General features: G+C 40.3%; 1 protein-coding gene across 2 annotated transcripts in view; it reads left to right on the plus strand.

Annotated features, from left to right (window-relative positions):
* fig4a (FIG4 phosphoinositide 5-phosphatase a) overlaps window positions 1-18,626 on the plus strand; it is a 67,999-nt gene extending 49,373 nt beyond the window's left edge. For both annotated transcript variants that reach the window (XM_083535021.1, XM_083535022.1), the window contains exons 22-24: window positions 7,805-7,890; window positions 9,122-9,211; window positions 18,095-18,626. In XM_083535021.1, the coding sequence (XP_083391147.1) occupies window positions 7,805-7,890; window positions 9,122-9,211; window positions 18,095-18,272 (354 nt within the window). In that variant the 3' untranslated portion in view covers window positions 18,273-18,626. The remainder of the gene's footprint in view (window positions 1-7,804; window positions 7,891-9,121; window positions 9,212-18,094) is intronic.
* Window positions 18,627-26,449: the final 7,823 nt, after the last annotated feature.

Below are 26,449 nucleotides of genomic sequence, written 5' to 3' on the forward strand. Positions count from 1 at the left end.
ACACATCAGTTTCACACAGTGGATCTGGTCAGAAATCCCCCCCTCCCCCCCAACCTCCACACCGGTTTTAAACCAGACGTCAACAAGGCACAGCCTGTCCTTAAATAATATTGTGAGGAAAAAATTATCCCCAGGACACAATTCCTCATGTCAGCCACAAGCAGGAATATGAATGTTGCTTAAAAAAAGTTTTGCTTTTCAGCGCGGCACGTTTCCCGACATTTTGCCAAGCAGCTAATCCAGGCGAATATGTACGTGCTCTCTGAAGATAAATCGGCAGGAAAAAAAACCCCACTTCGATTTGTTAACACTTCATTAACCGTAGTATGGCTTTATGCATGAATGCTGAATTTAACACATCAGTGGAACGAATGCGCGACGGATCGCTTTTTTTCGATTAGCAATATTACCATCGTGCACAGACACACACACACACACACACACACACACACACACACCTTTTTCTCCCCGTGTTTTTCTTTCTCGCTTTCTCCATGCGAGCCCGCATCCCACACGGGTGACTCAAGCGGGTTTTTGTCATGTTGCCATACCAACAAGGTTGTCTGGCTGTATATTCGTTTGCACGGAACGACAGAGCGAAGTGGAGTAAAGGAGATCGAGCGAGATTTTTTATTATTTATCTTATTTATCAGATTCCGATTAACGATATTCCTGCTTCTCCCTCTCATGCCGTCTTGTGTTACAGAAATCGGAGTGATTTGTGGACGGGTTCGTGTGAGATGAGCGTGTGGGCACGTGCCTGGCCTTTGTGTTTTTGTTTTCCGTCAGCGTTTGTGCATGTGAGGGTCTTCGTTAAATTGGTCGGACTCCGGGGCTTTGTTCGTACAATTGATGACACATTCATTCGATTCTCCGCGGTGTAGCTGAACCCACTCTACCGCCCTCTCGGCCTTTCATTACGATCGCATCTACTGCACGCGATACAGCTCCTGGCATGATCTCCGTCTCATAAGGGAGCTTAGTTTCAGGAAATGTTCTACTGTATTGCAGTACTGTAGATGTGCACCTAAATGAGATAAAGAGATGAAGATAAACAGGTTATAAAATTGTATAAAAGATCATTTCCTTCCTTAAGTTTATCCCTAATGAGCGAGCCAGGGGGCGACTGTGGAGAGGAAAAAACTCCCTGAGATGGCATGAGGAAGAAACCTTGAGAGGAACCAGGTTCAAAATGGAACCTCATCTGGGTGATGATTTATCTCACTATCCAGCATGGGTTCTGTTTAAGTCTCTGGGTTTTTCTCTTTGTGACTTTTCGGGAAGTTTTTTTTTTAACCACTCACCACTGCATTGCATATTTTTAGAATGAGAAAACGTTCTTTAAGAAAATCCTAAAATCGTTGTTGTTTTGAAATAAGTTTGAGGCCGTGAAGCTACACAGCAACGAAGCAACCTGACCTTATAAGCCTTAACCAAGAGCCTTAACTGAATCCATGCATCCACCTGCCCATTCATTCTGTACATTGTTTATATGTTTTATGTACATTTGTGCCTTACTGATACAATTTTTGGCTTTATCAGCATATTGAGAGTCATAAATCATCTCATATCCACTGTATAAAGCTTAATAAGATCCTCCACTCTTCTAGGAAGATGTTCCACAAAGTTGTGTGCTTGTGGAGATTTGTGCTCATTCAGCCACAAGGGTGTTAGTAAACATGTACTGATGTAGGTAAGGTGATGAGTCCTGGGGTGCCGTTCAAATTTATCCCAAACATGTTCAATAGGTTTGAGGTGAGAACTCTAGAGCAGGAGATCTTCCACGTATTGGACGTATTTTCATGGGTTTTGTAGTTGTAGTCGGTCACACTACTTTAACTCGTCTTGTTCATATCCGTTCTGGAGAACAAGAGGCTTCTTGAAGAAACTGTTGTCTGTTTAAGAAGAACCTGAGAACCATGAGCATGTATTTAGACTGAAATCAATATGCTTAGGTCTTCATTTACCTCAAACAGTTTTTGCATTCAAGTGTCCATCTATGACCAGTTGATCACCTCAGCAATAATTGAACTATAATGAATGGACATTTAGTGCCACCCAGATGGGAATGGGCTCCTTAGAGTCTGGTTCCTCTGAAGGTTTCTTTCCTCAGGAGGATAAAATAATATGGACTGATATTTATAATCTATTTCTTTCTGTAAAGCTGCCCACTGTAACAATTGCTATACAAATGAAATTGAACTCCATTGAATTAAATATTCATATATTAGTTTATATATATATATATATATATATATATATATATATATATATATATATATATATATATATATATATATATATATATATATATATATGGGGGAGTGGTGGCTCCAGCGGTTAAGGCGCTGGGTTGCGGATCGGAAGGTCTGGGGTTCGAGCCCTGGTATCACCAGGCTGCCACTCTTGGGCCCTTGAGCAAGGCCCTTAACCCTCTATGCTCCGGGGGTCCCTTACGAGGGAAATATCAAGGTCCGTGACGTCGGAGTGACGTGGGGCTCACCACCTGCAGGAGGGACCGTAAGGGACGGTGCTGTGAGGATTGGGCAGCAGTCGAAGGCGGGGGTCTGCTTAGACTGCTGCCCCCGCGACCCGAATTACAGATAAGCGGGAGAAAATGAATGAATGAATGAATATATATATATATATATATATATATATATATATATATATATATATATATATATATATATATGATTTATTTATTTATTTATCATATATATTCTGCTTATTATATTGTTAATCTTTTTTTCATTTTCTTTCTTTTATGAACTCAATATTAGTAATAATAAGTCGGCAAGGTGGTAGCTTAGTGGTTAAATCATTAAACCTAAAGCATAGGATGCATCTGAAGGTCATGAGTCCGAGCCACACCAATCAGACACTTTTGGGCCCCTTAGCAAGGCCCTTAACCCCATAGCTGTTTGCTTGTATGAATGAGATCAATGTCGATCTGGATACGGGTGTCTGCCAAATGCCATAAATGTCAATAATAATATCAATATATAACAATAGATTATATCAGATATCAGATGGAGCTCCAAATCCTGATCACATTTATACTAATAACACGGCACCCTATCAGTTTTCATAGCTTCTGTATCTTGTGCTGAGTGTGCTTAAGAGAAGGCATCCGCACTCCATACTATTAAGTTCTAGTTTCCCCGGAGGTGCATCCTGTGTGTGTGAGTGTGTGTGTGTGTGTGTGTGTGTACAGACACGGGACAGGACGAGACATATTAAAATATCAAGCAGTTATGATGTAGCAGCTGAACCTCAGGCCCTCTGATATCGGAGCTGACGCAAAGAGCAAATTCAGGAAGGGCATCAGCTGCCATCTGCTTCGAAAAGAGGCAATATTTTGTAGGGGTTTTTTTTCCCTTTGCTCTGAAGCGTTTCCATGGAGATGTGGAGCGCGTGTGTCACAGTCGCTGTTGCTCGGGTGCCTTGGTGGTTTGTCAAAGACACGGTGACTTATGTGGTATTACTCACATCCACACTTCTGCGCTTATGTTTCTGCAGATTGAGCATTTCTTTGCTGCTTGTATACGTTTTACAGAGATTTCAAACCCCTGTTTTTTTTCGATTCCTGACTACAGAATTTTGTAATAATCAATATAAAAATTCACAAATAAATATCAACAGCCTGTGGTGTAAAATGAAACAAAACAGGGTTGTGTGTAATTTTAGTTTTCGATATCTGGAATTATTTAGGATCGATTTCAACATGATGGCACAGGTTCAAATCCCACCACCACCAAGCTGCCACTGCTGGGCCCTTGCAACCGTGTGTCTCCAGCATTGTGTTAACAATTTGGAGAAGAACCACATAGGCGTGAAAAAAATCAGGTGTCTTAATAGTATATAGCCTCAATAGAATAGCCTTTATTTTTCACATATACATTACAGCACAGTGAAATTCATTTACCAGTTCAGAAGCTAAGGGTCAGGAGCAGGTCAGCCATGATACGGCGCCCCCTGGAGCACAGAGGGTTAAGAACCTTGCTCAAGGGCCCAAGAGTGCCAGCTTGGCGATACCGGGGCTTGAACCCCTGACCTTCCGATCAGTAACCCACTCCCCTTTCTGAACATCTGTAACAGCATATCATGAGTAAGAATCGTTTTCTTCCTCTAATATCCTGTTCTTTATTCATAAAGAATCATTCTTCCACGCAGGTCTATAAGAGTAATATCTCTTTCCCATTACGCATAACCGTATTCATCTTGTTTTCTCGTTTGTATGAATAAGGCATGGCTGTGATTTTGGGAGAGCGTATTTTCTTCATATAAGCCGTATGAAACGGATCACGAGTATGAGTATGAGTTACAGGGAGAAATTCAGGAAGGATAAAATATTTAAAGCTTAAAATCTTTTCCTCACTTACCCTCATACAGTCAGGAAGAAATATGATGTACAGTGACATGTTGGTTTGTTGTTTTGTACTCCTACTAACACAACTAACGTGAGTTTTTAATGAATTGTATAGGTGTTTGAAGTTTTTCCATTTTATTTAACATTACATAAAATATTATAATTATTATTCATACTTGGAGGCAACCGTCAGTGGCTTCCTGAAGTCAGGAACCCATGCTGTTTTCTTCTTTGGAGATGCTTTTGCCAGGTTTTTACTGCATCCACCTTCAATAGCTGCTTGTTTGTGGGTCTTTATGTCTTCATTTTGTCTTTAGCAAATGATAAGAGACTCTCAGCCATTGAAGAACATTTTATTTTGTTATCTTAAGGAGCTCATTAGTCAGTTCTGCAGTATGCCTGAGGTTAGATTTTTTGGTTTTGCTACACTTTTGCATTTGATTAAATATGAGCAGAAGATAGAGCACCATATACTTTACAAGTCATCATGCTACTTCTCCCCTCTGTGGATCTTCCCACTTCGTCCAGGCCTGCCTCTGGATAGTGTTCTCTTCGACTGGAGGCCACTCTGTGCAGCTTGGGACGGTTTCTCATCAACACCTTGGGTGGTTCCATGAAATTCTGGAGTAAGAACGGGCGCTTTGAGGATGGACTGGACTGTAGTTAATGTTAACAGTCTGCTACACTGACTCAGGATACAGTTCGCTTCTTAGTACACAGAAGCTCCAGCATCTCAGCCTGCATTTAGACGGTTGTTCTGTAACTACTAGTTCAACGGTAAAAGACCTGGGAGTTATTTTAGACAGCAACTTATCTTTTAAAAATCACATCAATCAAGTTACAAAAACAGCCTTCTTTCACCTTAGAAATATTTCTAAGCTAAGAAATATGTTATCTATATCTGATGCAGAGAAGCTCGTCCATGCGTTTATGACCTCTAGAATAGACTACTGTAATGCATTACTAGGTGGATGTCCTGCATCATTAATAAACAAGCTTCAGTTAGTTCAGAATGCCGCAGCAAGAGTTCTTACTAGGTCAAGAAAATACGATCATATAACCCCAATCTTATCGTCCCTACATTGGCTTCCTATTAAGTTTCGAATAGACTACAAACTACTGCTACTCACTTATAAAGCACTAAATGGTTTGGCTCCCATGTATCTATCCAGTCTCTTAACACGCTACAATCCGTCACGCTCCCTGAGATCTCAAAACTCTGGGCTTCTAGTAGTTCCTAGAATAGCAAAGTCCACTAAAGGCGGTAGAGCATTTTCACATTTAGCTCCTAAACTCTGGAATAGTCTTCCTGACAGTGTTCGGGGTTCAGATACACTCTCCCAGTTTAAGTGCAGATTAAAAACATATCTTTTTAGCAAAGCCTACACATAACACACATCACACACATCACATCATAACCTTGTGCTCCAGAACATCTGATCACATGCACATTATCAACTTGTGCTGTTAATATCATGAACAGCAGCTACGCTAATTCCTCTCCACTGCTTCTCTTTCTCTCCCCATCCCGAGGCTTCCTGAGGTTTGGCCAGCTCCAGTCACGTCCCACCTCGTGAAGATTATGGACCTATGGATGATCATGGAGAAGTAGATGCCGAGTGTTTAAAGGCCCTGGCATGGAGAAGCTGATGCTGGATCTATGATGATCACAAATTGTTCTGTATTGTTGAAAGATTTATGACCAAACTTTTGATGTCACCCATATGAGGATGGGTTCCCCTTTGAGTCTGGTTCCTCTCAAGGTTTCTTCCTCATATCATCTAAGGGAGTTTTTCCTTGCCACTGTCGCCACGGCTGCTCATCAGGGACAAACGCACACCATTCACCTTCACTGTTGTTTTCTGTAAAGCTGCTTTGAGACAATGTCTGTTGTGAAAAGCGCTATACAAATAAACTTGACTTGACTTGACTTGATCACCATCACTGTTCCCTCTTGAGTCTGGTTCCTCTCAAGGTTTCTTCCTTATACCATCTCGGGGAGTTTTTCCTTGCCACAGTTGCTCATCAGGGACAAACATACTTACAAAGAACATATTTACTTTTAATCACCACATTATCTGTGTAAAGCTGCTTTAAGACAATGTTCATTGTTAAAAGCGCTATACAAATAAAAATGAATTGAATTGAATTGAATACTTCTATAAACATAAGAAAAACACCAGTGACCCAATTCCAGTGACAGACCAAAACACTACCTCTATGTTTGACACATATGTTGCAAAATGCTTTGGATCATAAACCTCTCCTTTCTTCTCCATGCTCTCCTCTACCTATTATAGATTTGCCTGCTTAGTCGACTTTAAATATTTGCATGGTCAATAAAAAGCCCATTTTACAAATCCTCAAGGTCATAAAGACAATATTTAACTTGTAAAGGACACCTTTAGCATGTTTCACAAGAGACGAGACAAAGTATTTAGTTGAATGTTTTTAGGACTTTACAACTCATCTTGCAACTTCTAGAAGCTTTAACATCATCCAAAAGCACCAGTGACGCAATTTCATTAGCAGTCTGACGGTGTGTGTGTGTGCGTGTGTGTGTATTATATATATATATATATATATATATATATATATATATATATATATATATATATATATATATATATATATATATATATATATACAGTATATACCGTCAGACTGCCTCCATGTTTGACACATGATATGTCTTGGATCGTAAGCTGCTCCTTTCCTTCTCCATGCCCTTCTTTTCCTATAATAGATTTGCTTGTTTTGTAGAATTTAAATAATAGCATGGAATCAATGTAAAGCCCATTTTACACCGAAAGCATTTTGTACCTTAGGACGTGGAACAGGTTTGGCAGAAGTGGAGGGTTAAGGGCCTCACTTAAGGGCCTCAGTATTTGCAGCTTAATGGTGCTGGGATTTGAACTTACAGCCTTCCAAGATGTGGTCCAACGTCTTTACCACTGAGCTAAAAAGGCATAAATTGGAAGAAAAAAAATTATTAAAGAAAAATTATTTGTGAGTAAAATGGAATAAAATTACAAAGAAAATAAAATCAAAAGAATAAAATGTGCATAATTTAGTCCAGCAAAAATAAATAAATATATGGGTAAATTTACTGGTTGAGTCCCCAAATTGCCTGCGGGATGAAGATTGTGGACACGTTGCAAAATACAGCATGTGTCAAAAAACTATGAAGGAGGCAAATTACCAGAGCAGCATGTTGTGCTACGATCTGCTTAAAAAGAGGAGAGCCATATAAATAATCAAATATCAACATATTTAATTATTTAGTTCGGGAATGATCGCATTTTTGTCCCTTTTTTTGATCTTAGACATGGACAGTTTTTACATAATGAATGTTATTTACATGAATCATATTTCTGAAACTACCATTGAAACAAATTCTCTTTTTAACTGTAAACTTTTTCTCCTTTTCAGGAGCATCCGCAGCAGCCTGCGAGGGAGCCATATGGATTAAATCTGTCTGCTTTGCCCAGGGACGAGGACCTCTGCATATATCACAGGTCAGATTTAATCAAAGTGAATTATGGCCGAATTATGGGTGGGCTGGTTCATGGGGTGTACTATTATGGTGTGTGCTTTGAAATATGCTCCAAAGGTTCACGAGAAAAGGCTATGTGTGAAATTCACATATTGTGATTGTGTATATACAGGTAGCCCCCGACGAGAAGAGTGAGACTTACGTGTCTCGGTCCCACAATGCACGCCTTTCTTCTTCTCCTCCCTCTGTTTGTGGCGTTGTGAAATCTGAATAGCGTGCGTGGATTTTGAAAGTTTCCTTAAATATATTACAATTTTCTTCGTTTTTTTTCTCTCGTATTTTTGGGAGGCTGTGTACGTCTCTGAAAATTCGTAAGTCGGGCGTTCGTAGGTCGGGTACTGACTGTATTAGGGATGGTAAGATTCAACGATTCCTGATTCGCTTCGTTGCATCTGCATAAAAATTACAGATGTGATGCATTGATTTTACATCTCAGTGGGCAGATCTTTTTTTTTTTTTTTTTTTAACACATATTTGCATCAGTTAACCAATTTATTTATATATAATTATTAGTAGATGCGCTATACTTTAATTATTATTTCATTATTTAGAAAGTGACCAATTGTATGTGACCAATATTTTATATGTACAGTAGATTGATTTCTGTTCCCTAAGCAGGTTCTCGCACATCTACACATTACACATTTTCAAACTGGTTCTTGGTTCCATGAGCATGGCCAAGAGTAGCATGGCCAAGAGTTCAGTGGCCTCCACAGTCACCGGGTCTGAACCAAATTTGCAGCATGTTTGCAGCAATCACTTAAATCAGTCATGTCAAGATTAACAGAAGCTCATGCCCTGTGGAATCCATGTAATGAAGAATTACCACTTAAGCCTCCATATATATAGAATATGAAGCACCTCTATTTCTCTCGCCTTACCTACTTCCTTCAGATGAGGTCACATCTCTGTGTTGTTGACTAACACTTAACTACCTTTTCCCCTATATATATATATATATATATATAAAAGCTTTCCATTTGTATTGTGTGCATAATGTCAACGGACAATATTTGCTCCAGTCACACACAGTATTCTTTATTGAAATGAGTCATTGCAGGGATTATTTAGATGCTTAATTGTGTAAAGCTATTATAGTATAGTATATAAAGCTCATTATGTATCCAGTGTGTGTGGTGCATGTGTTATATATATAATCCAATGAAATGTACACTGGTTTAATGTTTGTACAGATTTTCCCACCTTGGCCAAAACCAACACAAAGTGGAAAGAGATGAACAGCTGATGGACACCAGAAACTTTCTGGAAAATGTCATCAATCTGTAAGTCTCACACATGCACACACATATTTGTTAAAATACCACTTGATCCAGCACTTGATTGATTGATTGATTGATTGATTGATTTATTTATTTATTATTTTATTATTTGTTTGTTTGTTTATTATTTAATATCACACAGTAAACACAACTAAATAAAACCATAAGGTACCAAATCCAGATTTGATGCCATAATGGGTGTGTGGGACGTGGGGTATTTTTTTAATGTAAAAAAATTATTTCCACATTTGAAGGATCAGCTGACACCTAATAGACAGTGCTCTAAATCCTCCATGTTGAAATAAAAAAAAACATTTTGCTTGACTTTAAAAGGGAAAATTCTGATAATTCATTATATCACATTTATTTATTTCATATTAGCCTCTGTCTATAGTTATGTTCACTTTGGTATTTAAGTATTCTTAGATGTAGCTCCATTCTCTTTATAGCCCTTTGTGATTAAGTTCAATGCATTACAGGATACAAATATTGGAGATTCAGAGGTTTTTACTCTTGGATAAATTACAGATTCATGTCTTTGCGAGCGATTGACTATATAGCATATTTTTTATTCATAGCATATTTCTTTTATTAAATTTGCATTGGATCTTTTTGTGTAGGATCCAGGCCCCTAATGGTTGGGTGGATTAGACATTTGAAGGTTTTCCACCCATGAACATGCATGAATCTGTTACCAAAGTTGGATCACAATTGTATGTGATGCGGTAGCATGAAAATTTCTGCCGTCTTCTCTGGGACAAAGCTTATTTGAAATAGACTGAGGCAAAGTGGAAGACTGTTGTGTGTGTCAGACAAATTAAAATTTGAAATTCCATCACATTATTGGTGTAAAGCTGCTTCGAGACAATGTTAATTGTTAAAAGCGCTATTCAAATAAAAATTAATTGAATTTAATTCTATTTGTAAACCATGGACACCATGTCCTCCAGACTAAAGAGGAGAGGGACTATCTGACATGTTATCATCACTCAGTAGGCTGTCATGTGCAGTTTTTCTAAGGAGTTGCTTTTGTCTAGCCACTCTACCATACAGGCCTGATTGGTGGATTGCTACAGAGATGGTTGTTATACTGGAACATTCTTCTATCTCCATAGAGAAAAGCTGGAGCTCTTTCAGAGTGACAATCAGTTTCTTGGTTAGCTCTCTGAATAAGACCCTTCATCCAAGAAGGCTCAGTTTGGCTGGGCGGCTCCGGTCTTGGGAGAGTCCTGGTGTTCCAAACTTCTTCCATTAACGGATATTGAGGCCACTGTGCTCATTGGGACCTTAAATGCTGCAGAAATGTTTCTGTACCCTTCCTCATGTCTGTACCTCGATACAATTCTGTCTCAGAGGTCTTTGAAATTCATGGCTTGGTTTGTGCTCTGACATACACTGTTAACTGTGGGACCTCACATAGACAAGTTTGTGCCTTTCCAAATCATGTCTAATCAGCTGGAATTTACCACAGGTTGACTCTATTCAAGTTGTAGAAACATCTCAAGGATGATCAGTGAAAACAGGATGCACCGGAGATCAGTTTTGAGCAAGACAGTGTTAAACCGCATAGTGCATCTAATACAACAGCATGGCTTCATAGCAGAAGAGTTCAATTTTTGAACCAATTGCTTCATCTTGAATCGAAAAATACTGTAAAGAAGCCGAGCTAGAATCCTGTATCAGACACAAATGGACCAAAACTCCAGCTGTTGGTCTACTCAGTTCCCATTGTATACAGACTGTTGTTGAAAGAAGAGGTACAGTGCTAAACATGGTCCCGTACCAACTTTTTTTGAGACATTAAGCAGCCATCAATTTCAAAATTACGTTGGTATTTTCGAAATGTTGGTACTTAGTTTGAACATTCGATATGTTTGTTCTATTATGAATAAAATATGGGTTCATGAGATTTGCAAATGATTGCATTCTGCTTTAACTTACATTTTACGCAGGGTCTCAACTTTTTTGTACATTTGATTGTACAGAAAAGATGGAGTAGGTACACCATGCAAATTAACAAGTAAGCTTGTTGTCCAGCGTTGATGCAATCAAAGTGTTTTTGTCACTGGTTCAGTTTTCCGAACTCTGCTGTAAAAGCAAGTGGCTGTTTTTACACGTCTGACCAGCTTACAGCAGCCCAACAGCACCACACTATAGAGCAATATCTAATACCTTAAAAGCCACTTTATATTCTAGGTCAGTTTGGTCCACTCTGCTCTCATCTCGGTCTGATAATGTGAGACAAAGGCAGCATTTTCCGACGGTGTGCTTTAATAACGTTATGTAATAATAAAGTAGAACGCCCACTCAGAGCCCACGATAATCCAGTCTGCAGATGAACACGTGTTTGCAAATGTAACACCTTGTTTTTTTTGCATGTTTGCCAACCGATTTTGTCGCACTGATGTCAATCGTGGCAATGACAAAGTGTGAAATGTACACTTGCAATGTGCTTTGCATGCTGTATGCTTTACCCTTGCTTTTCAGTGTTGCCTTCCTTTACTTTCTAAAACATACACTCACGTGTGCGTAGGAATCTTTAGGTTGACATTTTACGCCGGAGTTTACTGTATGCTGTACAGTATCGATGAAAATACTTCGCATTCAGTCTGAAACATTGCACAAAGCTAGACACAATGTCATCTGCAAGGTTAGAAAATGTTGAGCAATCTTCTTCTTTCGGCTGCTCCCATTAGGGGTCGCCACAGCGGATCATCCGTCTCCATACCACCCTGTCCTCTGTATCTGCCTCTTTCACACCAACTACCTGCATGTCTTCCCTCACCACATCCATGAACCTCCTCCTTGGCCTTCCTCTTTTCCTCCTACCTGGTGGCTCCATCTTCAGCATTTTTCTACCAATATAATTCATGTCCCTTCTCTGCACATGTCCAAACCATCTCAATCTCGTCTCCCTCACCTTGTCACCAAAACATCCTACATGTGCTGTCCCTCTAATAAACTCATTTCTAATCTTGTCCATCCTCGTCACTCCCAACGAAAACCTCAACATCTTCAGCTCTGCTACCTCCAGCTCCACCTCCTGTTTTTTACTCAATGCCACTGTCTCTAATCCATACAACATCGCAGGTCTCACCACAGTCCTATAAACTTTCCCTTTCATTCTTGCAGATACTCTTCTATCACAAATCACTCCTGTCACTCTTCTCCACCCACTCCACCCTGCCTGCACTCTTTTCTTTACTTCCCTAACACACTCTCCATTACTTTGCACTGTTGACCCCAGGTACCTGAACTCCTCCACCTTCTCCACCTCTTCTCCCTGCAACCGCATCACTCCACTGCCCTCCCTCCCATTCACACACATGTACTCTGTCTTACTCCTACTGACTTTCATTCCCCTTCTCTCCAGCGCATATCTTCACCTCTCCAGGCTCTTCTCAACCTGCTCTCTACTCTCACCACAAATCACAATATCATCTGCAAACATCATAGTCCAGGGAGACTCCTGTCTGACCTCGTCCGTCAACCTGTCCATCACCACTGCAAACAGGAAAGGGCTCAGGGCCGATCCTTGATGCAGTCCAACCTTCACCCTGAACCAGTCTGTCGTACCTACTGCACACTTTACTGCCGTCACACTGTCCTCATACATGTCCTGCACCACCCTCACATACTTCTCTGACACACCTGACTTCCTCATACAATACCACAACTCCTCTCTCGGCACCCTGTCGTACGCTTTCTCTAAATCCACAAATACACAATGCAGCTCCTTCTGTCCTTCTCTATACTTCTCCATCAACATCCTCAAAGCAAATAAGGCATCTGTGGTGCTCTTCCTCGGCATGAAACCATACTGTTGCTCACAGATGGTCACCTCTTCTCTCAGCCTGGCTTCCACTACTCTTTCCCATAACTTCATGGTGTGACTGATCAACTTAATTCCCCTGTAGTTACTGCAGGTCTGCACATCTCCCTTATGCTTAAAGATCGGTACCAGCACACTCCTTCTCCATTCCTCAGGCATCCTCTCCCCTTCCAGAATCCTGTTAAACAATCTGGTTAAAAACTCCACTGCCATCTCTCCTAAACATCTCCACGCTTCTACCGGTATGTCATCTGGTCCAACCGACTTTCCATTCTTCATTCTCTTAATTGCAGCTCTCACTTCCTCCTTACTAATCCTATCTACATCCTGCTTCACTAACTCCACATCCTCCAACCTTCTCTCTCTCTGATTTTCCTCATTCATCAGCTGCTCAAAATACTCCCTCCATCTTCTCAACACACTCTCCTCACTAGTCAACACATTTCCCTCTCCATCCTTTATTGCTCTAACTTGCAGTACATCCTTCCCAGCTCGGTCCCTCTGCTTGGCCAATCGGTATAAATCCTTTTCTCCTTCCTTAGTGTCCAACCTCTTATACAGTTCCTCATATGCCTTTTCCTTGGCTTTTGCCACATCCCTTTTAACCTGCTGCCGCATCTCCTTGTACTCCTGCCTACTTTTCTCATCACTCTGTCGATCCCACTTCTGTTTTGCCAATCTCTTTCCCCTAATGCTCTCCTGCACTTCCTCATTCCACCACCACGTCTCCTTGTCTTGCTTTCTATTTCCATGTGTCACACCAAGTACTTTTCTAGCTGCCTCCCTCATCACTCCTGCAGTAGTTGCCCAATCATCCGGCACCTCTTCACCACCACCAAGCCCCTGTCTGACCTCTTCCCTGAACCTCACACTACACTCTTCCTCCTTCAGTTTCCACCATCTTATTCTTCTTTCAAACCTTACTTTCCTCCTCTTCTTCTTCGCCTCCAAAACCATCCTACAGACCACCATCCGATGCTGTCTAGCTACACTGTCCCCCGCCAACACCTTACAGTCTCCAATCTCCTTCAGGTTGCATCTCCTACACAGAAGATAATCCACCTGTGTGCACCTTCCTCCACTCTTATACGTCACCCTATGATCCTCCTTCTTCTTAAAATACGTGTTCACCACTGCCATTTCCATCCTTTTAGCAAAATCTACCACCATCTGCCCTTCCACATTCCTCTCCTTAAAACCATACCTACCCATCACCTCCTCATCACCTCTGTTCCCTTCACCTACATGCCCATTAAAGTCTGCCCCAATCACCAATCGTTCTTTCCTAGGTACACCATCTACCACTTCATCTAATTCACTCCAGAATTTTTCTTTCTCCTCCATCTCACAGCCAACTTGTGGAGCATAGGCACTGATGACATTTATCATCATCCCTTCAACTTCCACCTTCACGATCATCACCCTATCAGAAACTCTCTTCACCTCCACTACACTCTTACTGTACTCTTCCTTCAGAATCACCCCTACACCATTTCTCTTCCCATCCACACCATGATAAAACAGTTTAAACCCACCTCCAATGTTCCTGGCCTTACTCCCTTTCCACTTGGTCTCCTGAACACACAACACATCTATCTTTCTCCTCTCCATCATATCAGCTATCTCTCTCCCTTTACCCGTCATAGTACCAACATTTAAAGTACCAACCTGAACCTCTACTCTCCTACACTGCTCCTTTTCCTGCCGTCTCTGTAGACGCCTTCCTCCTCTCCTTCTCCTCCTTCGGCCAACAGTAGCCCAATTTCCACCGGTACCCTGTCGGCTAACGATACCTGTGGTGGTCGTTGTTAACCCGGGCCTCGACCGATCCGGTATGAAATTCTCATTTGTGATCTGCATATTTGATTTGGCACATGTTTTACGCTGGATGCCCTTCCTAACGCAACCCTCCCCATTTACCCGGGCTTGGGACCGGCACTAAGAGTACACTGGCTTGTGCCCCCCTAATGGCTGGGTTAAAATGTTGAGCAATGATGACACGAATTAAACTCGTTGTATGCCTTTTCAGATATTAATGCCAAATGCATCTAACATCCAGCATGTACAAATTTTAGATCAGAAGTTTTGTGTTGGGGATAGTATTGACAGTCCTGACATTTTCTTAAAGATGTGATTTTAACCAGATTTTCTGTCTCTAGATGCATTGAATATGCATTAGAATTGACAGAATTGTGTTGTTGTTTGTTTGTTTTTTTTAAATAGCGTACACTAAAAATTTTTATAAATTAACAGCTTCTGTTTATCACAAATACATAAAGAACAATACAACTTTTCTTTGCATGTTCTAGCTTGTTTGGAAGCTAGGTTAGGCCAGAGTGTAAAGGATGCTGGGGTTTAAACCCCTGATCCTTTTATTAGTAATCCTGAGAGTTTATGGTTTAACCACTGCATGTAATTGGTTAGATTTAAAAGAGCATACCATGTATATTATACATTCAATTTCTCATTAAAAACAGAATTAAATTGCATATACATTACTTCATTTTAACAAGTCTCTACTTACTAGATTGAATTCCATACAGTAGATTGAATGTAAACCAATTACATTTTGAATCCTGAAGAATATACTGTAGCGGCCATTAGGCACAGGTTTAAGCACTTTCTGGCCTCACCTCTTAGTGATGGAGTCTCATTTCCTGTTTCCTGTGCTGTGTATCCTGTAGCCAAGCTACAAATGATCAGTTCATGTGGCTGAACATATGAGTTCTGGATCAGTAAGTAACCTTGTTGCTGAGAAATGACCTCAAAACTCCTCAATGCATCAAAGAAAACTTTGATTCATGCTTAATTCAACATATACCAGGAGTGAAATTTCCACCATTTTGAATAAAAAACACTTATTAAGCTGCTTTTTGTGCACGTTTTATCCAGTAATCAATAACTTTGGATCACAGAATTTTAAGAACAATTCGAACACAATCCGATTTTTGTTTTGTAGTTCTTGATGGTCTTTTGAGTCACTGAAGCCTAAATTTTAACACTATAGGTTTCTTTACTTCTTTGTCTGGTTTCTTTGTTTTTTTATTCTGGTCCATCATCCTAATGCGCTCAACCAGAGAAAGACTCAACATTCAAATGAATTAAAGGGCAAACAGGAAGTTCGGCCATTTTACATTGCCTGCTTCTTGTGTAACTTTTGTCCTCATTTGGTTCCTTCTTTATAAAGCATTGGGAGACTGTCGATCTGGGAAATGGTAGCTCACTGGATAAGATGTTGGACATCTGATTGGAAGGTCATGGTTTCATATCCCAGCACTGCGAAATGTGATAACTGTGTCATTTTGAAAAGGGCATCTGCCAAATGACCCAAATGTAACTATTTGTGCAGAATATTCTTTAATTTGTGCAAACCAATTGTCTCTGTGTATCTGGTCATGGGAGATTCCATAGCTGAAGTAGTGTGCCATAGGGGTCCTGGGCTGGCATGGTAACATGGTACATGGTCATGTTTGAGGCCAGGTTGGACATTCTGCCAGGTTTGAAAAGAGTTGAAAGGCATCGGAGGTGGCTTTTGGTGGATAAATGGACATTTGTAACTCAGGCAGCTGCTCTGTTGGATCCTTTGCAGCAAGTAAAACATTCTCATGCTGCTTAGTCACCTGTGTGCTTAGAAAAAAAAAAGGTATATATAGTATATAAAGTATAATAATTGTCACCAGATTAAAAACAAGTTTACAAAGTGAGGGAGGTGAGATTGAGATGGTTTGGTGCAGAGGAGGGACATGGGGTATATCAGTGGGAGAATGCTTTGTTCTCTAGACATTCAAATTCATATATAGTGTAACAGACAATGGAGATAATATAAGATGACCAAATATCTGCCAAAGACACCACAAACTGGATACAGCATTGCATGCTTTCATGTCAATGCACACACTGAATGACTGAATGTGTGTTTCAATGCAATGATCAATTCCAGTGGTGGACATTAATGAAGTAAATGTAATTCGTTACTGTACTTAAGTACTTTTTTACGTATCTGTACTTTATTCAAGTTTTTCTATTTAACTTCAACATTTTGGGAAATCAGACGTTCCTTTTTATTTACGAGCGGAGAAAAAATTATCTGATAAAACACGCAGCAATCCACCAATCAGGGTCAAGCGCACACTCCGCTCTAATTTTGATTGGCGCTTGGTGGTATCTACTCTTCACCAACATACAGTTCAGTGTCAGTTTAACAGCAAGCAGAACATTTTGAAAAGGGAAAGGGAACCCGTCGTCGTCTGGTTGGCACTGAATATCCATTCATTTTAGTTCCAATGTACTTGTTGAATATGTAAAGTTTGTGCTTCCTCAAAACAGTTTTATAAAAAACTGTTTACACATTGACTGTTGATTCCTGAGGTACCAGTGACCAGTGCTCCTGTCTCTCTTTTCATCGGATGTGCCCAGTTCATCCCGACACCCTACCGCTGGATGGAGTTCTCTTTAATTGAAGACCACACTGCAGCTGCCGATGGTTTCACATAAATAACCTGAAGATCCACAAAGTTACATAGAAACAGAAGAACTTTGACGAAGGATTTGCAGTGTAATTATTATTAACAGTCTGCTACAATGCTTCAGGACCACGGTTTGAAAGAACAGCTCCTATTACTGAACCTCAACAATGATTGAATTGCAATAAAAGGACATTCAGTGTGAGGATGGGTTCTCTTTTCAGTCCAGTTTCTTGAGCTTTCTTCATCTCAGGGAGCTTTTCCCCACATAATTTGCACTCACTTAATCATTATGGCTCAACTTACAATTGTAAGGAACCAAATTTATAGGCACTAAAATTTATACAACTGTATAACCTTTTGGGACATTGTCTATTATTAAAAGGGAATTGAATTCAGTTGACGTTCGGTTGACATTTCAGCACCTGTATACTGCCATATTTAATAATTCCCCATAGAAGATCAACTCAACACAAGGTTGTTGGTTTTTGAGAAACATCTCCACTATACAAATCGAAATTGAACAATTGAATTGAAATCCACTATACAAATTGAACCGAATTAATTTCTTGATCTTGTTTCTTTTTTTAGGTCTCCGGTGTCCTCGTTCGGCGGAGACAGCATTTACGGGGTGTCGGCTCCGCGGGTCGACTCGGAGACCCAGAACATTTTCCACGCGCACGTCCTCGCGGGCCGCGGCCTGATCAAAACAATGTGTAGAGAAGATATAATCATTTATCGCGAGTATGTGAAAAACAGATACATGTGACCCGTTTCTCACATGTTTTAGCGCTCGTGAAGGCTTTTCAGTACGCCTGGAAGAAGACCTTCTAGCAAACAAATGCCGGAAGGTCTTTACAAAAACATTTTTTCAGTTGACCTTCCTCCATAAAAATCGTCTCAGATCTCACACAAAGCATTAGAACCGAAGCTCCTCAGCTGGAGCCTTTAATTTTATTTGCAGTTATAAATGTTACAATGACTGGATAATAGTGTAGGTTTTATTTCCAATATTGCACATTTCAATATCCTCTGTATAGCGCTTGCTTTTATGAGAAGACTGATTTCACAGGTCACATGTACAAGCTGGACGGCTAATGTGCATCTTAGCTTCTTTCTTTCTTTCTTTCTTTCTTTCTTTCTTTCTTTCTTTCTTTCTTTCTTTCTTTCTTTCTTTCTTTTTTTCTTTCTTTCTTTCTTTTTTAATTGTTAAATGATCGTCATTATTTATATCGTTCCATGATTGCGTTTAATGTGTATGTAAATGAGCTTGTTTGTGTATTTATTAAACTTTATTTTCCCCCTTATAATATTCCTTACTGTTTCCCCGTTTCTTCTGATCAGTCCAACGTCTCTCCGCTTTATTCCGTCTTTAATCAGCCGTCTGAGCCCTGAGTTTTTTTTGCCTAGAAGCCTCGTGACTTCAGAGCAGACGGACGATCCATTGAAACAGCAGTGCAGGAAGGGGTCACGTGGCTTGGTGTACAATTGACATGGCAATCTTACAAAAATACACAGGTGTACACATTCATTTAAACACACACACACACACACACACACACACACACACACACACACACACACACACACACACACACACACACAGATACTGCCTTGGGCTCATCCCATATAAATGAAATGCAGCTATTAGCACTTATTAAAAATATATTAGGTCATAATAATCCTGACAAAAAGAAAAACATGATTCACATACAGGGTTTAATTCAGTATTGCACTTTTCTGTAGCATGTAAGTGCAAGAAACCCTTTTCTTTAATGCTGAATTTTATATTTTCACAAAAATACAATTGCCTTTAATTTGTTATCTGTGAAAAATGAGTTGCAGGAGCCAGAAAAGACCTGACCTGCCCTGGTAGGTTACTTTGTCCACCCCAGTGCCAAGTTAAAGATTGTGGAGGACACCAATGAAAGAGTTTGAGGCAAATTCTGACCCCTTCTTTTGTGCCCTGCATCTATACCAGAGGTTCTACTGGTTGCAAGAACATTCAGGGGGAAATGCTTGTAGTTATGATGATGTAATATTTATTGCACATTTCCCCTTAAAGAGCCACTATTCAAATTTAGATGCAATTATATTATATTATATATATATATATATATTATAACGAAACAGGTCTGTAGTGTACAAACAGTCAGAGATGCCTAATCTAGAGCAGGACTTTTCAAATGTTTACCAGTGATTTTCCATTCACTAATACATTTTGTGAACCCTTTGGTGCTGATGTATGAACATGATTCACCTATGCTGTATGGCAAAAGTGTGTGAACATCTGACCATCACACCTACAGTACAGACCAAAAGTTTGGACACACCTTCTCATTCAAAGAGTTTTCTTTATTTTTATGACTATGAAAATTGTAGATTCACACTGAAAGCATCAAAACTATGAATTAACACGTGGAATTATATATGGAATTATATACATAACAAAAAAGTGTGAAACAACTGAAAAAATGTCATATTGTAGGTTCTTCAAAGTAGCCACCTTTTGCTTTGATTACTGCTTTGCACACTCTTGGCATTCTCTTTCTTGATGCCTACTTTGAAGAACATACAATATGACATATTTTCAGTTCACTTTTTTGTTATGTATATAATTCCACGTGTTAATTCATAGTTCTAATGCCTTCAGTGTGACTTTACAATTTTCATAGTCATGAAAATAAAGAAAACTCTTTGAATGAGAAGGTGTGTCCAAACTTTTGGTCTGTACTGTGTGTGTGTGTGTATATATATATATAAATAAACTTTTGGTCTGTACTGTATGTGTGGGAACTAACTAAATATATAACAATGTATATATACAGTGACGAAAATAAGTATTTGAACACCCTGCTATTTTGCAAGTTCTCCCACTTAGAAATCATGGAGGGGTCTGAAATTGTCATCGTAGGTGCATGTCCACTGTGAGAGACATAATCTAAAAAAAAAATCCAGAAATCACAATATATGATTTTTTAACTATTTATTTGTATGATGCAGCTGCAAATAAGTATTTGAACACCTGAGAAAGTCAATGTTAATATTTGGTACAGTAGCCTTTGTTTGCAATTACAGAGGTCAAACGTTTCCTGTAGTTCTTCACCAGGTTTGCACACACTGCAGGAGGGATTTTGGCCCACTCCTCCACACAGATCTTCTCTAGATCAGTCAGGTTTCTGGCCTGTCGCTATGAAACATGGAGTTTGAGCTTTCTCCAAAGATTCTCTATTGGGTTTAGGTCTGGAGACTGGCTAGGCTACGCCAGAACCTTGATATGCTTCTTACAGAGCCACTCCTTGGTTATCCTGGCTGTGTGCTTCGGGTCATTGTCATGTTGGAAGACCCAGCCTCGACCCATCTTCAATGCTCTAACTGAGAGAAGGAGGTTGTTCCCCAAAATCTCGCAATACATGGCCTCGGTCATCCTCTCCCTAATACAGTGCAGTCGCCCTGTCCCATGTGCAGAAAAACACCCCCAAAGCATGATGCTACCACCCCCATGCTTCACAGTAGGGATGGTGTTCTTGGGATGGTACTCATCATTCTTCTTTCTCCAAACACGTTTAGTGGAATTATGACCCAAAAGTTCTATTTTGGTCTCATCTGACCACATGACTTTCTCCCATGACTCCTCTGGATCATCCAAATGGTCATTGGCAAACTTAAGACGTGCCTGGACATGTGCTGGTTTAAGCAGGGGAACCTTCCGTGCCATGCATGATTTCAAACCATGACGTCTTAGTGTATTACCAACAGTAACCTTGGAAACGGTGGTCCCAGCTCTTTTCAGGTCATTGACCAGCTCCTCTCGTGTAGTTCTGGGCTGATTTCTCACCTTCCTTAGGATCATTGAGACCCCACGAGGTGAGATCTTGCATGGAGCCCCAGTCCGAGAGAGATTGACAGTCATGTTTAGCTTCTTCTATTTTCTAATAATTGCTCCAACAGTGGACCTTTTTTCACCAAGCTGCTTGGCAATTTCCCCGTAGCCCTTTCCAGCCTTGTGAAGGTGTACAATTTTGTCTCTAGTGTCTTTGGACAGCTCTTTGGTCTTGGCCATGTTAGTAGTTGGATTCTTACTGATTGTATGGGGTGGACAGGTGTCTTTATGCAGCTAACGACCTCAAACAGGTGCATCTAATTTAGGATAATAAATGTAGTGGAGGTGGACATTTTAAAGGCAGACTAACAGGTCTTTGAGGGTCAGAATTCAAGCTGAAAGACAGGTGTTCAAATACTTATTTGCAGCTGTATCATACAAATAAATAGTTTAAAAATCATATATTGTGATTTCTGGATTTTTGTTTTTAGATTATGTCTCTGTGTGGACATGCACCTACGATGACAATTTCAGAACCCTCTATGATTTCTAAGTGGGAGAACTTGCAAAATAGCAGCGTGTTCAAATACTTATTTTCCTTACTGTATATACATATACACAGTAATCCCCTGATTTACCGTGGTTCGAATCTCGTGCCCCCGGTTTATCGCGGAATTGCATTTGCCACATAACTAACTAGTTTGACTGATTTTCTGGTGGATAGCACGATAGACCAAAAAAAAATATATACTAAAAAATATAATTAGTCATTATAAAATGAAGTAAAATGTTAATACAGTACAGTACTGTATACGGTTTTTCATTTATCGCGGGCCGTTTTGGAACGTAAAATAATAATAATAATAATAAACGGGGGACTGATCCATGTTGGAAGCATAGAGGTAGCAAAATTTTAATTCAGTTACAAGGTTTGCGTTTTCATTATAACACTGTGTGATATTTATAGCAAAATTCAGTGTGTATTTCAAAATGCTTTCTGAGCCAATAGCAAAAAGGAAGCAACTAAACTGAAGACATTTAATAAATGCATGGTGAATTAATACCCTGCGACGAATCTAGTTGAGTTGACGTGGATTTGAAAATGCATTTTAAATATTGCATTTCCATTTTGCATATTGAATTTTAAACTGAATGTTGCTACATATTTGCTTCTGTTATATCTATATTTTTATTTTTTGCATACACTTTTTCTTACATCCCATAAACACTAAAATGTTATATGTTCTGTATGGACTATTTGCCAGCTGATATTTAATATGCTTACAGACTTGCCTCATGTTTTGCTGTGACATTCAGAACTGAGATTCACTGCCTCTGTCAATGTTGCAGATTCAGTGCTCATTTTTGCTTCTGCTGTGTAATTTACTGTACCTTCTTCTTGTGGTATAGTCATACATGCACTTTGCATATGACCTCAACCACGGCCTTCTTGTTGGTGCCAGATGGTGGTTGGCTGGTGTGAGTATTTCAGAATCTAATAGGAAACTCTCATGGGATTTTCACTTACAACAGTTTCACGAGTTTTCACAAAATAGTGAGGGGGAAAACAGTGAGCAGCATTTCTGTGGGTAGCGGAGGTGAAGGAGAATGGCTAGGTGGAAATAAGGTTCTGACAAGAAGGCTACTGTAAGTCAAATAACCAGTGGTGAGAAGAAAAGCAGATATGGAAGGTCAAATATAAGGTCCTGTGAGTTTATTCCTTATTAGTTTATCCCTAAAGATAAACCATTGGTGACTGTGGCATAGAAAAACTCCTTGAAATTATATTATTAGGGAACTCAAAAGGGAACCTTATCCTCATCTGGGTGCCACTGAATGTCCTTTTATTACATTTTCATCAGTGTACTGTTTAGTGATAGGTGCTTAAATGCGGAGCTGTTCAGGCAAACTGTGGTCCTGAACCATTGTAGCAGACTGTTGATATTAATTACAGTTCAAACCTAACCTTAAAGTTCTTGAATTGCACAGTAACTTCATAGATCTTGCTGTTCATGTGGAACCATCCCCAGTTGCGCAGTGTGTCTCCAATTGTATTTACATTTGTGGCATTTAGCAGATGTCCAGAGCGATGTCAAGAAGTGAAGTCAAAAAGCTTTTATTGTCATTTCAACCATATATAGCTGACGCAGTATACAGTGAAATTAAACAACGATCCTCCAGAACACTGGTGCTACATAAACAACATAAAGCTACATGACAGAAAAACACAGAGCTCAGGACTAGTAGGTGTCCTCGCCACATAAAGTGCATTGTGTGCAACCTGGTGCAAACAGTGCAGGACAACTCAGTGCAAAAGTCCACACAAGACAGTGTAGGACAAATACACAAAATACAAAATAGCGCCACCAGTAAACCTGTTGTATATTACACAGTGCGCTGTTTAAAAGAGAACTGAGTACAGGAGTGAACATTGTAATTTACAAAATGTAAACAAAATGGTTTGTGCAAAAAAAGCATGTAAACAGTTTGAAGAAATAAAGTGATATTGTATGGGCGTGGTTATGTGAAGTGAGTACGATTGTGTGTTTGAGTCAGAGTGTGAGGTTGTACAGATCAGTCACACAGTTTGTGTGTGTGAATTTAAGGTTAGTTCTGTTTATTAAGCAGCCTGATGGCTTGAGAGAAGAAACTGTTACACAGACTGGATGTGAGGCCTAAATGCTTCGTAACTACTTTCCTGATGGCAGGAGGGTGAAAAGTGTATGTGGGGTCGTCCACAATGCTGTTTGCTTTGCAGATGCAGCTTGTGGTGTAAATGTCCGTGATAGAGGGGAGAGAGACTCCGATGATCTTCTCGGCCGTCCTCACTATCCTCTAAAGGGTCTTGCGATCTGAGACAGTGCAGTTACCAAACCAGGCGGTGATGCAGCTGCTCAAAATGCTCTCAATGGTCCCTCTGTAGAACATGGACATGGGGGAGGGAGATGAGCTTTCCTCAGCCTTCTCAGGAAGTAGAGACGCTGCTCAGCTTTCTTGGTGATTTGGTTTTTCTTAGTGTTGAGGACCAGGTGAGGTTATCCGCCAGATAAACACCAAGGAATTTGCTGCTCTTGACGATCTTCATGGAGGATCCATAGATTAACAGTGGAGAATGGTCGCTCTGTACTCTCCTAAAGTCCACAACCATCTCTTTGGTTTTGTCAAAGTTCAGAGACAGGTTGTTTACTCCACACCAGGATATTAACCGTTGCACCTTGTCTCTGCGTGCTGACTCATCGTTCCTGCTGATGAGACCCACCACGGTCGTGTCATCGGCAAACTTAATGATGTGATTCAAGCTGTGCATTGCTATACAGTCGTAAGTCAGCAGAGTGAACAGCAGTGGGCTGAGCACACAGCCCTGAGGTGCCCTAGTGCTCAGTGTGGTGCTGCTGAAGATGCTGTTTCTAATCCGGACTGGCTGAGGTCTCCCAGTCAGGAAGTCCAGGATGCAGTTACAGAGGGATGTGTTCAGGCCCAGTAGGCTCAACTTCTCAATCAGGTGCTGAGGGATGATTGTGTTGAATGCTGAACTGAAGTCTATGAACAGCATTCGTACATATGAGTCCTTGCTGTCCAGGTGGGTGAGAGCCAAATGAAGGGTTGTGGAGCGGTTTGGATGATACGCGAACTGCATGGGGTCCAGTGAGGGTGGAAGCTGTTTCTTACGTCCAAAAGTGCTTTAAGTCAGTAGATTATTTTCCTAGGTAAAGGCTCAGATCTGGAGGGAACATGAATATAGAGTGTTTGGTGAACTGGGATATTTGTATGCTGTCGTCCCCTCACATTCACACGTTCACTCAGGGTTGTTGACGGTGGTGTGGTGGGTCGTCTCTTATCCCAGAGATCCCTCATGACTGTATTACCTTCTGGTTCTCCCTTTTAGTTATGCTGCTATAGCGAGTTTTGCCGGAGTCCAAACTGCACAGTGACATTAACTTTCATACAACAATAACGACACTTAATTATCCATATCCTTCTCTTCCTGTCACTCTCTCTCTCTCTCTCTCTCTCTTTCTCACTCTCTCTCTCTCTCTCTCTCTCTCTCTCTCTCTCTCTCTCTCGTTAAACTTGCGGCTCCAGTGACCACTGTTCCTGTCACTCTTCCCTCTGTGGATCTTCCCACTTCGTCCAGGCCTGCCTCTGGATAGTGTTCTCTTCGAATAAAGGCCACTCTGTGCAGCTTGGGACGGTTTCTCATCAACGCCTTGGGTGGTTTCATGAAATTCTGGAGTAAGAACGGGTGCTTTGAGGATGGATTGAACTATAGTTAATGTCAACAGTCTGCTACACTGACTCAGGAATACAGTTAGCTTCTGATCATTATCACTGTTCCCCGACAACATTGTATATCTGCTATAAATGGACATTTGGTGCAACCCAGATGAGGATGGGTTCCCTCTTGAGTCTGGTTCCTCTCAAGGTTTCTTCCTTATGCCATCTTGAGGAGTTTTTCCTTGCCACAGTCACCACAGGCTCACTCATCAGGGACAAACTTACATATAAAGAACATATTTACTTTTAATCACCACATTATCTGTGTAAAGCTGCTTTGAGACAATGTTCATTGTTAAAAGCGCAATACAAATAAAAATTTATTGAATTGAATTGAGTATCAATAAATAAATCTACACTGGTATGCTAGAATACAAATGTAAGATCAATTTAAATTGAAGAAAAAACTCTGTTGAGAGGATTTTTTTAAATGTATTTATATTATTATTTACAAAGCAAGAAAGGAAGAGGTGGGTCTTCACCTGTCGCTTTAAGAAAGCCAGGTATTCCACTGTTCGGACATTTAGGAGAAGTTCATTCCACCCCCTCGGTGCCAGAACAGAAAAGAGCCCTAAAGTGTATTTACCTCTCATTCTGAGAGAATGTGGTACCAGTCAAGCAGTGCTGGAGGATCTCAGGCTGCATGTTGCAGTGTGAGGAGTGATGAGGTCTCTGAGGTAAGAAGGTGCTGGTCCATTTTTGGTTTTGTAGGCAGGCATCAGTGTTTTGAATCGTATCCATGCAGCTACCAGATGCCAGTGAAGAGAGCACAGCAGTGGGTTGGTGTAAGAGAACTTGGCTGCGTTTTTGAATCATTTGCAGTGGGCGAATAGCGTTCAAAAGTAGAC

The sequence above is a fragment of the Silurus aristotelis genome (genome assembly GCF_946808225.1).
Source record: "Silurus aristotelis genome assembly, chromosome: 29".
Lineage (NCBI taxonomy): Eukaryota > Metazoa > Chordata > Actinopteri > Siluriformes > Siluridae > Silurus > Silurus aristotelis.